The 12,192-nt window shown below is 62.1% G+C and overlaps 1 protein-coding gene across 6 annotated transcripts in view; it reads right to left on the minus strand.

Moving 5' to 3' along the window:
* The window catches only part of NKPD1 (NTPase KAP family P-loop domain containing 1), a 12,588-nt gene continuing 396 nt past the window's right edge, over window positions 1–12,192 (minus strand). The window contains exons 1-6 of one of the 6 annotated variants that reach the window (XM_063658123.1): window positions 10,301–12,145; window positions 10,039–10,166; window positions 9,433–9,594; window positions 8,032–8,469; window positions 5,157–5,288; window positions 542–4,036 (exon numbers count right to left, since the gene is read on the minus strand). In XM_063658123.1, the coding sequence (XP_063514193.1) occupies window positions 2,202–4,036; window positions 5,157–5,288; window positions 8,032–8,469; window positions 9,433–9,594; window positions 10,039–10,048 (2,577 nt within the window). In that variant the 5' untranslated portion in view covers window positions 10,049–10,166; window positions 10,301–12,145 and the 3' untranslated portion in view covers window positions 542–2,201. Of the gene's footprint in view, window positions 4,037–5,156; window positions 5,289–7,428; window positions 7,541–8,031; window positions 8,470–9,432; window positions 9,595–10,038; window positions 12,146–12,192 lie in introns of those variants that run through there. The other 5 variants (XM_063658124.1, XM_054463656.2, XM_063658122.1 and 2 more) reach the window with 5 other exon arrangements.

The following is a 12,192-nucleotide window of genomic DNA, read 5'->3' on the forward strand; positions in this document are numbered from 1 at the left end:
TCAATGTCCTAACACAGGAGATGTTTATTGTCACATGTGGATGTTCAGAGTGGCAGGCAGCTCTTCACCAAGTTATTCCTGGACCCAGGCTCCTTTGAAGCTCTTAGGGCTCTGTTGCTCCCCAGGACCTCAAGGATCCCAGATCAAGTGGGCAGATGGGGGAAGGGAGTGGAGAAGGGAAACCTGCTCCCTAACTCATTGCTGGGAAAGGCACACAGGTCAGCCGTGCTCCCTTTTTGTTGGTGACAACTGGTCCTGTGGCCTTACACAGGTGCAAGTTCTCATAGCAGCTTCACGTGAAGATACAGTGGCCAACAGTTTGGCCACAGCTTGTACCACGTAACAGAGGCTGCGGCTTTTTTTTTTTTCAGTCGGAGTCTTGCTCTGTCACCCAGGCTGGAGTGCAGTGGCATCATCTTGGCTCACTCCAGCCACCACCTCCCGGGTTCAAGTGATCCTCCCACCTCAGCCTCCTGAGTAGCTGGGATTACAGGCGTGCACCACCATGCCCAGCTAATCTTTTTGTATTTTTATTAGAGACAGGGTTTCACCATGTTGGCCAGGCTGATGCAGCTTCTTACTGAGGCATGGGGGGCTTCAGTCCTGCCCCCACCTCCAGCCAAGTCTACACATTAGCATCTCTCACAGCACCCCACTCCTGGTAATAGGAGTGAAAATTTATTTTCAGCTTGGATTCCAGGTGGTAAGAAACAAACCCAACTGCAACTGGCTTAAGGGAGGCTACAAGGATATATTGACCCCAACCACACATCTACAGAAACAGACTTAACGGTGTCACGAGGCCCCATCCTTCCCCCTCTGAGGCCAGCTCTCCCTGACTGCTGGGAAACAGCTCCCAGGAGGTCCAGGCGTATCCTACCAGCTTAGCCAGTCCAGGAATGGGAAACAGCAACTGTGCTTGCTCAGCCTCAGGGAAGATCATGGAGGGCTCCCACTGACCTGCATGCACCTGTGACAATTGCTGTGGCCTGAGAACTCCGGTGCTGCAGCCAGACCTGGATGCCATGCCCAGCCTTGGAGCTAAAGAACTGTGAGGTCAGTGACCCAGTCCCATGGCCTGAGGGTGGGTGCCTTTGCAGAGCTCTCAGGTTCCTAGCGGGCTGTCCCCTCCACCAGCCTCAGGGCCCAGGCTCAGAAGCCACACCCTCAGCCTCATCCCAGGATATGTTCAGTGTTGGCCCTTGTGGCCCCTGCCGGCACACACTTGGAACTGGGCCAGGCACCCCAGGGCCTGAGTGTGTGGCTGAACATTTGACCAGTGAGGAATCAGGAACTGCCCAGAGGAGTGACACCCACCCCCAGCCCAGGGCTCTGCCCAGAGGGAAGGTGGGGAGCCCTAGTGTAACCCCTCCTGGCTGGCTGTGGCTTGGGCCCTGTATGTCCCCATCTCTGCCCAAATTCCCTGTCCTCATCAGAGGGCTCATGCAGTGGCTTCAGTGTCAGTGACTAACCAGTGGCCCTGGAGTGACTTGTAAGGCAGGTACCCTGTGGACAGTTATTTGTCTGGGGGAGGTTAGTGCCACCCACCCCAGCTGGCTGAGGTGCCAGTGAGGTCTAATTAACCCATTACGTTGAGAATGGAGCCACCCTAGGGGTGGAGCAGCCTGCTGAGGTCACCGAGGTCACCCTCGGAAATGCCAGCCCCTGCCCTACTCACAGAGGGGCAAGCTAGGGCATGGGGACAAGGACTGGGATTCCCTGAGGCCTGGGTGCTCCATGTTGCCTGAGTCAACCCGGCCCATCCACCTGTCATCTCTGCAGCCTCACCCACCACCCCCGCAGCCTCTCGTGCCACAGAGATGCCAGATGAGGAGGCCAGCATGGTGCAGAGGAGGAAGTGGGCTTAGCAGGATGGGGCAGGCCCTGTGGCAGGACGGGGCAGGCCTGATCCCTGGTCAGATCAGGATGTGGAGGGCAACTCGGGGCTCTCGACACCTCTATTTATTGCATGTATACCCTGACTTCCTCACTGGTCCTTCTGTGCCTGCTCTCATGCTGGCACCGGCTCGTGGCCCCACTCCTTGGAGGCTATGTCCACGGCTCTGGCTCAGGTTCACCTGGGGGTGTGGGCCTCACAGGGCTCATTCGGACCCTGGGCTGCGGCCCCAGTCCAGCCCCCTATTCCCCCATCTGGGCAGATGGAGGAACCCTTGCCTCCTGCTGCCCGCGAAGTCCTCCATTCAAGGCCCACCTGGGCTGGATTGCCCTGGACGGAAGAGCGCACAGGCCACCGGCCATAGCTTGCCCCTGTGGGCCAAGTCCCCAGCGTGGTGGCCTTCGCCGGCTTGCCCTGAGGCACGGCCCGACGGGGGCGCCCTGGAGGCGCTGTTGGCCCGGTGGGCAGCGTGGGGGGCATCGCGGGCAGGGGACTTGGGCGGGCTGGGCGGCTTGAGCGCGCTGACGGCTCGGATGAGACCCATGCGCCGGCGGATGGAGTGGTCCAGGTTGACCGTGCAGCGCAGCAGGCTCTGCGCCTCGGCCACGGTGAAGGGGAAGTCGGCGCCCAGGAAGCGCTCGAAGAGCTCGGGGTCGCCGTCCAGGTCGAGCACGTTCTGCAACGCCTTGGTCATGGTGTGCAGCTCGCGGCTGTTGTCGCGGAAAACGTCCCAGAGGCGCGCGCGGCCCTCCGGCGCGCCCCCGGTCTGCTGCCGGTCCTCCAGGCACTGCAGCGCCCAGCTCAGGCGGCACGGCCACTGGTTGGCAAGCACCACCCACGCCACTGCCTGGCGCGGCGTGGGGCCCCCAAAGTCCCCCTGCTGCTGCTGCTGCAGCAGGCGCACGGTGATGGGCACGGTGTTGACGATGCGCCGCATGGACACCACGTTGTCGGGCACGTACTCGTAGAGGCAGTCGCGCTCGTCGTGAAGGCAGAAGAGCGCCTCCTGGATTCGCCGCGCCGCCTCGGCGTCGATGCGGCCCTGCCCGCGCTCCGTCCCCGCCTGCGCCTGCACCGCCAGCAGCTGCGCGCTCTCGCCCCCGGCGTCCCCCGGCAGCCACGGCTTGCGCGTCATCTCGCGGTACAACAGGTCGTCGCGGCTTTGCACCGCATCGTGCAGGAACTGCAGCTTGGTGCGGCGGCCCATAATGGGCACAGAGAAGGGCAGCGTGACCGTGCGGTTGAGGAAGAGGTAGCCGTTGTCGGCCGTGCCCTTCATGTTGCCCGCGCTCTCTAGGCACGCGGCCAGGATGCTGGGGTCTACGACCAGGATGAAGATGAAGGGCGCGTGGCTGTCGGACAGCAGTGTGTTGATGGCGTTGAGCACGCCCACCACGCGCTCCGGGTAGCACGTGTCCAGCCCGGTGACCTCCAGCACCACGCGCAGCCTGCGTCGCTGGTAGATCTCCAGGAAGCACAGGAAGTCGGTGAGCAGCTCCACCTCCTTCTTCACCTCGCACATGAAGCCCAGCTGGCTGCCGAACTTTTCACGCGACACCAGCCGCTCGATCTTCTTGCGCTGGCTTACGAACAGGTGCTTGCCCACCGAGTACACGGCCATGAGCAGCCCCGAGCCCGACAGTGTGGTGGCCGCGCCGCCAAACACCTTGAGCAGGCTGCCGTTCGGGCTGCCGTGGCCCAGCGCGTGGCCGCCCAGCGACAAGTAGAGCAGCCCCACGCCCAGGCCTAGCGCCGCCAGCAGCGCCAGCAGCCCCAGGCACACGCGGCGCCGACAATGCCACTCGCTCTGGCAGCAGTCCTGCCTGGTGGCCGGCTTGTTGCCCAGCACCGAGTACACGCTGAAGGGCAGTGCGCCATAGTGGTGGCGGATGCCCTCGCACAACGTGGTCACCAGGCCGGCCCACAGCTTGTCGGTGCCCGCGTACTGCCAGGCGCTAAAGCGGATGAAAAGGAACTGCACGTTCCTGCGCCGCAGGTGCACCTCGGTGATGATGGGCTGCAGGAACACCAGGTACCACAGTAGCTGCGGGACGCCCCAGCCGCTCACGGCACGCGGTCGCCACTGCACGTGCTGCAGCTCCTCGCTCTCGCGCTGCGCCGCCTCCTGCTGCATCAGCGCTGCGGGAAGGGAGCCCGGGAGCCGCGTGAGCCGCAGACCCGCCGGGGTGGGCGGGGCCTAGTACGGGCGGGGCGGAGCGCTCCTGGAGAGGCGAGGGGCGCCCAGCAGAGGCGAGGGGCTGGAAGCGAGGCGCGGCCGCTCCTTGAAGAGCTGGAAGCCGGTGCAGAAGCGGGGGCGTGGAGAGGCCTGGAGCCAGGCTTGGACCGGAAGTGGTCTGAAGGCCAGGCTGTGGGGTCGGGATGGGCAGAGGTAGAGCCGGCAGAGGAGAGACGATGAGAGAAGGCAAAAAGAGATACGAGGAAGAGCCAGGGCTGGCAAGGGGCTGGAGGCGGGGCGAGGGTGTGGAGGGCACCGGGAAGGTTCTGAGAGTGGGGCAGGGGACAAGTGGTCGGTGTGAGGGATGAATGAATGAGATGCTGAGGAGCAGCTATGCTAGGCAGCAGGATACAGCCTTGGTCCTATCTTGTTGACTTACTGCTCCTCCTACAGGAGGCCCTCCCTGATCCCCAGGCTGGGTCGGGGGCCCTCAGCCATTCCTACTCTGGGTCATCACTGTCTGAGGACAAGTCTCTCTCCCCTGCTGGACTGTGAGCCGGAAGCACCATTGCACTCCAGCCTGGAGACAGAGCAAGATTCCGTCTCAAAAAAAAAAAAAAAAAATAGCTGCTGGGGAACCTGGCGGGTTCCAGTTCATGTCTTCAGTTGGCATCTATATATCAGGTACTTTGTGACCACCAAGCCTTAAGACGTGGGTCTGGGTGGCACAGAGGCCAGTAGGGGCTTGGCAGGAGCCTGCAGCCTCAATAAAGAGCCTGGGCTTTCTGCCTCAGGTGCTGGGGAGCATGGAAGGCACCAAGCACGGGAGGGACAGGGTCAGATCTGTCCTTCAGAAAGAGTCCTTGGAGTGGATTTGGTGGCAGAAGCAGGGAAGGGTAAAACTTGGGGGCGGCCAGGAGGCCGGAGAAGCAGAGCCCGGGGTAGAGGCATGGGCTTGGGGAGGGCCTGGGCTGGAGCAGGCTGGCCGCAGAGGTGGGGGCATCTGGGGGAAGCCTGGAGCTAGGCGGGGACCAGAGGCCCTGTTTCTCATCCTCCCCCCAACAAACACACACAGCTCCTCACCCGTGATCTTGTCCAGCATCATGTGCAGGCGGCAGCCGAAAGGGGCATAGAAACCCACGGTCACAGGGACTGGCACGTGACAGAGTGTCTTGGCCAGGCAGCTGCAGTAGACGTCATCCTCTGTCAGGATGTCTGGTGGTTGGGGGTGGGGACACTGAGTAAGGACCACTGGCCAGGCACCACCCTCCTCCCATCTGCCCTCCATGGCCCCTGCTATCAGCCCCTCCCTGGCACCCTGTGCAAAGGGGACTCAGGTCAAACCCTGCAGTGGAGGTTTCTGTGGCCATCAGTGGCCCTCACCTCTAGGGTAAGCTGTGCCCCTTTGGGTCCCACCAGGCTGACGCTGGGAGGCTGGAATCCCCCCAGCCACACACCAGAGGCTGAGGCTGTGGGAAGTCAGCTTTCCTGGCCCTAGGTCACCAGGCTTGCTTGATCACTAGCCCGTGATTCCCCCGGGGAAAATCCCAAAGGCCTTTCTTTGGGATACGATGCCCTCAGATGCCAAGACACCACTTTCCACCATCAGCAGGACTCCAAGCCACTCTGCCTGCTCTGCTGGCCCGGCCAGAGGATGGAGAGGCCCTGGACCGCAGGCTCCTCTCACCTTCCTGTCCATCATGCTGGCAAGTCACTAATCCCACCTGAGCCCAGGCTTGGGAGAGAGATGACCAGACTGGAGCTTCAGTCCCGGCCCCACCGCCTTTGTCTGCAGACCCCAGGGAGAGCCACCTCTGAGAGGCTCAGTTCCCTCTGAAGAGTGGGGCAGCAGAGACACCAGGGAGCAGGAATGCCAAAGGGTCTGGCCAGCGCCGGGCCCTTGGTCAATGTCATGGTCTCCAGTGGCCATTTAGGGCCCTGGGGACCAGGCACTGGCATTACAGCGTCCACTCTGCAGAGGGCACCCTGTCCCCCAGCGAGGGTTGCTTCTCGGACCTGGAAATGGGATATCAAAAAGGTAGGGTTCAGTCTTGGGGGGACACATGGGGCCAGCCTTGTGGTGCACAGTGGGGGTAACACAGCCACTTTCAGAGAGGCCTGGTGGGCTGTAGGAAACAGGCCATGCCTGGGGGCAGAGCCAGGAGGCCAGGAAGCAGACTCAGGAGTAGGTCTACTAAGGTGTGGGCCAGGCGGATCTAATTCCAGCTCTGCCAGATCACTGGGTGGCTCCACCTCATCCACCCTCTATTTCCCTGTGTGTGAAACAGACATCATAGCCCTGAGGCTCTGGTGACAGGGCTGTGCCCGACCTAAGTCCTGGTTGCTCTACTTTCAATCCAGATCTGGAAACCCAGCCGCCGTCTCCACCTCTGCTGCCACCACCCCGGCCAGGCTGCCAGCACCTCTCGCCTGGATTTTTGCAATCTCCTGCTCCCTCGGCCAACTGCTTCTGTCCTCCTCCCATAGTCCATTCTCCTGGAGATCCTGTCAGCTCACATCCATCCTCGGCTCCTGCCTTCTTTAGGGCAAAAGCCGAAGTACTGGCTCCTTGCTGGCCTGGGAACACGCTTCCTCAGGGCCTCTGCTCAAACGCTGCCTTAATGAGGCCCAGCCTGACAACCCTATTTAAATCTGCAAACCCTGACATCCCCCATCTCCTATCCCTGCTTTATTTTTCCCTAGTGTGGTTGTTACCGAGTGGCATACTTTTAGAGGCAAGGTCTTGCTCTGTCACCCAGGCTGGAGTACAGTGGCACAATTATAGGTCACTGCAGCCTCGAACTCTGGGGCTCAAGGGATCCTCCTTTTTCAGCCTCCCATGTGGCTGGGACCACAGGCGTGCGTCACCATGCTGGGCTCATTTTTATCTTTTGTAGATACAGGGCATAACTATGCTGCCCAGGCTGGTCTGGAACTCCTGGCCTCAAGCCATCCTCTCGCCTCAGCCTTCCAAACTACTGGGATTACAGGCATGAGCCAGTGCACCCAGCCATACTTTTTTTTTTTTTTTTTTTTTTGAGACAGAGTCTTGCTCTGCTGCCCAGGCTGGAGTGCAGTGGCGTGATCTAGGCTCATTGCAACCTCCACTTCCCGGTTTCAAGTGATTCTCGTGCCTCAGCCTCCTGAGTAACTGGGATTACAGGCACCGGCCACCACACCCGGCTAATTTTTGTACTTTTAGTAGAGATAGGGTTTCACCATGTTGGCCAGGCTGGTCTCAAACCCCTGACCTCAAGTGATCCACCAGCTTCAGCCTCCCAAAGTGCTGGGATTACAGGCATGAGCCACTGCACCCGGCCTCCCAGCCACTTTTAAATTTCCATGTTTCCTGTACCTGCCCCTGGCTGCAATGCAATGTGAGCCCCATGAAGACAAGAGATGTCTGTTGATCCTGCTCCCCACTGTGCCCCTAGAACAGGGTCTGGCATGCTCAGGGTGCTGGATACCTAGTTGGGGAGTGAATGAGGGAGGGAGAGAACAAGCAAGTGGGTCCTCCCATTGCTGACCTTTGCTCTCCGTTCCCCAGGCTACTCCCTAGCTCTGTCTTCCCCAACGCCAGAGCCGGCCAACAACCCAGGGCTCCCATCCGTGCCCCATGTACCCTGTAGCCTGCTTAGCCAGAGGAGGGGGCTGAGAAGAGACCAGAGCAGAGCCAGGGTGTCAGCAGAGGGAAAGGGGGAAGGAGAGGGAGGCCTTCACTGCCTGGCGCAGGATGGAGGCACCAGGGCAGGCCTGGCCTGGAAGCCTTGGACCCCAACAGGCGAAGCTTAGGCAGCCAGCCTGAGCCCCATGGCCAGGGACGCACCCCTCCTAGATAGAGAACAGGGTGTGGATGAAGAGGTCAGGTGCAAGATGCTAGGCAGGGAGCAAGGGGAGCAGGTGGGAAGTGAGGCGGCAGGAGCGGGGACAGAACCCCCAAGAAGGCCAGGGTGAACACCGGAGCTGTAGGCAGTGAAGGAGCCACAGGCCGCTGGGGCGGGCAGGGGCCGGGCATCAGTGGGCTCGCTGGGCTTCAGGAGGACGCCAGCCGCGGAGGGTAGAGCTGGGCCACTCCTGGCCATGGCCGGTGCCGTGGTGGGTAAGGTGGGTGCCTGAGGGGCGCTGGCAGGTTCCTTGGGGACAGTGGAGGTTGCAGGCAGCCCCTTCTGGGCTTCGTGAATGGGGCAGAGCCGCTGCCTCAGGGGGCTGGGAGGTGAGGGCTGGGGCTGGGGCTGCCGCTGCTGCTGCAGGACGGAGGACAGGAGGCCCCGGCGCCAGCCACTGCCACCCACTTGGTGGCTGTGGTAGGCCAGCTGCCAGTGTGACTGGGGGGAAGGCCGACAGGGCCCATGGGCTCGGAGGGCCGCTGAGTCCTGGCGCCACTGATGACAGCATCCTGGAAGGAAGGAAGTGGGGGTGACTGGGCCTGTGTCCCCGACCCCCGGGGACACCGGCACAAGCCAGACCAAGTCCTCAGGTAGAACCTGGGGGCCAGAGTATTCTTGGGAGCCCCAGAAACCCCTCAAAAAGTCAGATTATGTGCAGGGGAGGTATGGGCAGGGGAGGGACCCGGGGTCTGTGCTGTCCCATGGCGGGGGAGCGGGGAAAGCGCAGGCTTGGACTTCAGCTGGGGGCAGAGAGAGGATGCCTGAGGCTGGGGCTTCAATGGAGGCTGGTGCCTGCCACAGCAGATTCCTGGATCCCTGGGGGGTGCCCCCAGTGCAGGGGTCAGGGAAACTGAGAGGATCCATTGGGAGCTGGCCCTGGCTGGCCCAGGGAGGCCGGAGTGATGGGTGGTGGCGTGGAGAGGGGTAGGCCAGGGATTTGGATGGGGGGGGTGGACCTTGTCCCCAGCTCGGGCCAGGGTGGCAGGAAGGGTGGTGACCTGGGAAGCTCCCACCCTCGCCCTAGCCCTGAGGAGGCTGAATCAGCCCCAGTGGGAGGGCACTGCCCTCTCCCCACGCTGAACAAGATCACCTGTGGTCACCACCAGAAACTGGGCCCAGCCTCATCCAGACACGTTCAATAGTGGGGGGCTCCCTCTCCTACCCCTCACTTCCCAGCACACTGCTCCCCTCCAGGCTGGGGGCTGTCCACACAGGCCTGGGGGTTTGGAGAGGGGGAAGGGCAGGCCAGGCGGCCCCTGCTTCCAACTCCAGCCCAGGCTCCTATCTTTGGTCCCGCAGGCCCTGTGGTCCCGGTCCTGGGTCCTGGCCCTGCTGCTACACAGATGCCTCTGGGTGGAGCGCAAGTGGCTTTTCTCTCCTGGGGATGGCGGCTCCCCTTCTGTTCCTCCATTCACTCTGGCTTCCTCACAGGCCTCTGTCGGCCATCACCCGCCCCCAAACTGTACCCGTACCTTTTTGGTGCCCCAACTCTGGGTCCCAGAAGTAGTGCCCGTTGGGGCTCTGGGTATCCTTGGCGAAGTGGACTTTGTAATGTTTGTGCATGGCAGCCGGGCAGCTGGGTGCTGGGGGCCTGCTCCTGAGGCAGGAGGGAGCACACAGGCTTGGCGTAGCCTCTGGGGCACGAACAGCAGAGAGCTGAGGTCAGGGTCCCTGCCCTGTCCGACAGCTTGGACAGGGGAAAGGCCAAGTCCCAGATGCTGGGTTCCTAAGTCACTTGGGAGGAGGGGGTAGAGGTAGCCTTCAGGGTACAGTGAGGATCAGGATGAGGAGGGATGGCCAGAGGAGGGAACGGAGAACCACTGGGGGTGGCTAGGGGCTAATTTGAGGCTGAGTGTTGGGAAGCCCCTGGGAGTTTCCAAGAGGCTAGGACATTGGGGAGTGTTAAGCAGACATGGGCTGGGGAAATAGGGGGTCAGGTGTCGTGGCTGAGTGACACAAGGGGGTCATTAAGTTGTGGGCGCCGTGGGAGGCTGGCACGCTTTGGAAGGACATGGAGCTAGTGAGGTGAGCTGGAGAGCAGATGAGAAGCAGGGTGAGTGAAAATCAGAGCTGGGTACCTGTGGGCATTGAATGATACAGTGGAGGAGGGAATTGTGAGGGAGCAATGAAATCGCGGTGGTCCAATTTGGGGAGAGGCTCAGCAAACTCGGGCAAGATGGGTGTACCGTGTTTCAAATGTGAAGAGCTGAAAGCAGGACAGGAAATGATGCTGTGTGGGGGACAGGGATGGGGAAAGGCTGAGGGGCAGAGGAAACTGGGGTGCTGAGGGTTGGTAGCCTGCCCACCACTCCCCACCCCCAGTCCCAGTCCCACTCGTACCTGATGGCGGCCTCACGGCCCCAGCTGCCTGCCCCGCGAGCTGCTGCCACACCAGCCCGGACTGACTGTCAGCGCAGGCCCATCCAGATGGAGGCCTCAGCCCAGCACCCGCCCGACCGGTTTGCCCGCCTGTCCCCGCCCCTTCCCCAGCGCCTGCCTGTCCTGGTGCTCTCTGCTCTCGAGGACTGGGACTCGGACTGGACTCAGTCTTGTGTCTCCATCCCTGGTAAGGAACGGAGATGCATCCTGCAGCACTGCCTGAATCTCCTTAAGGCAGCCACAGGTCCAGGCACTTCTGCTGGTGTGGGGGGGACAGGGAGCTGGGATGCCAGCTCCTCCGTGGCCCAGGTATATGACCTTGGGCAGGTGACTTCACTCTCCGAGCCTTGGCTTCCTGATTGCTGAGTGGGCACCTGTCTCTCATGGTTGTCGTGAGGGAGGCACTGGGTGGGAGTCCCCTCAGCTCACGGCCTGGGGCGCCTGACCTGGGGCTGTGCTGACCCATTTACCTGGCGCTGCTCTAAATGGATGTCCATAGGACGAGGGCAACAGTGCACACATCAAGGCTTGCTACACCCTAGCCCCATCTTCCTCTCCGCCACCCAGGGGGCCAGATGTGATGCCCGTTTCACAGATGAGGACACTGAGGCCCAGAGAAGCGAAGTCCTCGACCCCAGGGCACACAGAGGCAGAGCGGGGATTTGGAAGCTGACAGTGGTTGCCACTCCCAGGCTCGCCAAAGCTCTGTCTCCTGCCCTTGGGGCCAGCACTCAGTGACTGTCTCCTCACAGATGCCCTCTGAGGGGTGAGGGCCGGGGAGAGGCTGGGCAGGAGACGCCCTGAAGGCCCCTCGGCTCTCTGGGGCCCTGGCTCCCTGTGGCTGCCGGTGTAACGGGGTCAACAGTTGCTTCCCTGACAGATGGGGTGCTCCAATGGGGATGGGGGAGGCAGCCCCAGAACAGTGCCCAGGACAAGATAAAGGGAACCCACCCAGCCCTGGGTTCTGCCCAGGTGACCAAACACACTGCTCCCTACAGCCAGAGCCAGGGTCCTTCCTGCGACCTGGGACCCGCTCTGTCTCCTCCCCCACCCTTCAAGCTGGTTGCTCTGGGAAGGTTCCTCCCTGGCCCACCAGGGAGGCGGGGCTGGCATCTGAGCGTGGGCACATCTGCAGTGGACCTCCGTGCCAACCCCCCACACCCCCAGCCCGAACATGAAGCGTGGCCCAATGTAAACGAGCCATCTCCGCAGGACGAGGTTGCCCCAGGCTGGAAGCATAGTGGCCAGGAGGCTGCTGGACACTAGGGGGAGCAGGCATTTGGGGAGTGGGCCAGGCAAGGGGCAGTACTGCAGAGGCAGACACAGGACACGGCTACACTCAGCCAGGTGGACTAGGAAGGGGTGACCCAGGCAGGGGCTGACGGGGTGACTGGACCCCACTCCACAGGGGAGTTTCTTTAGCAAGGGGCCCCTTTCTCATCCCATCCTGGGGCTCACCCCCAGCCTCAGTGGGCAGCTCTGAGCCTGGGGCACTTACCCATGTCAGGCAGCGGGCGGCGAAGCCCAGGAGTCCCCAGATGCTACAGATGCAAGCGGGGTGGGAGGGGGCAGCATAAGGGCCACTCTGCCCAGGGACAGGCAGCAGGAGTGCGTAGGGGCCGCGTGTGTCCATGGGGGTGTCTGGCCTCCCCCTACCCCATGCATTCCCAGCCCTGCTCCCCCAGGAAGATGCTCCGTTCCGTGCACATCGCCGGGCAAAGGGCAGCCCCAGACTTGTTGACTTGGCAGAGGTGCCAGTAAGGCCGCCCGTGCCGGAGGCCAGCATCCCTCTGCCAGGAGCACGGGGAGGGAGGGAGCGGAGGGGGACCTGGCAGGGGAGGGAGGGTCTGAGG

This window comes from Pongo pygmaeus, chromosome 20 (assembly GCF_028885625.2).
Source record: "Pongo pygmaeus isolate AG05252 chromosome 20, NHGRI_mPonPyg2-v2.0_pri, whole genome shotgun sequence".
Taxonomy (NCBI): domain Eukaryota; kingdom Metazoa; phylum Chordata; class Mammalia; order Primates; family Hominidae; genus Pongo; species Pongo pygmaeus.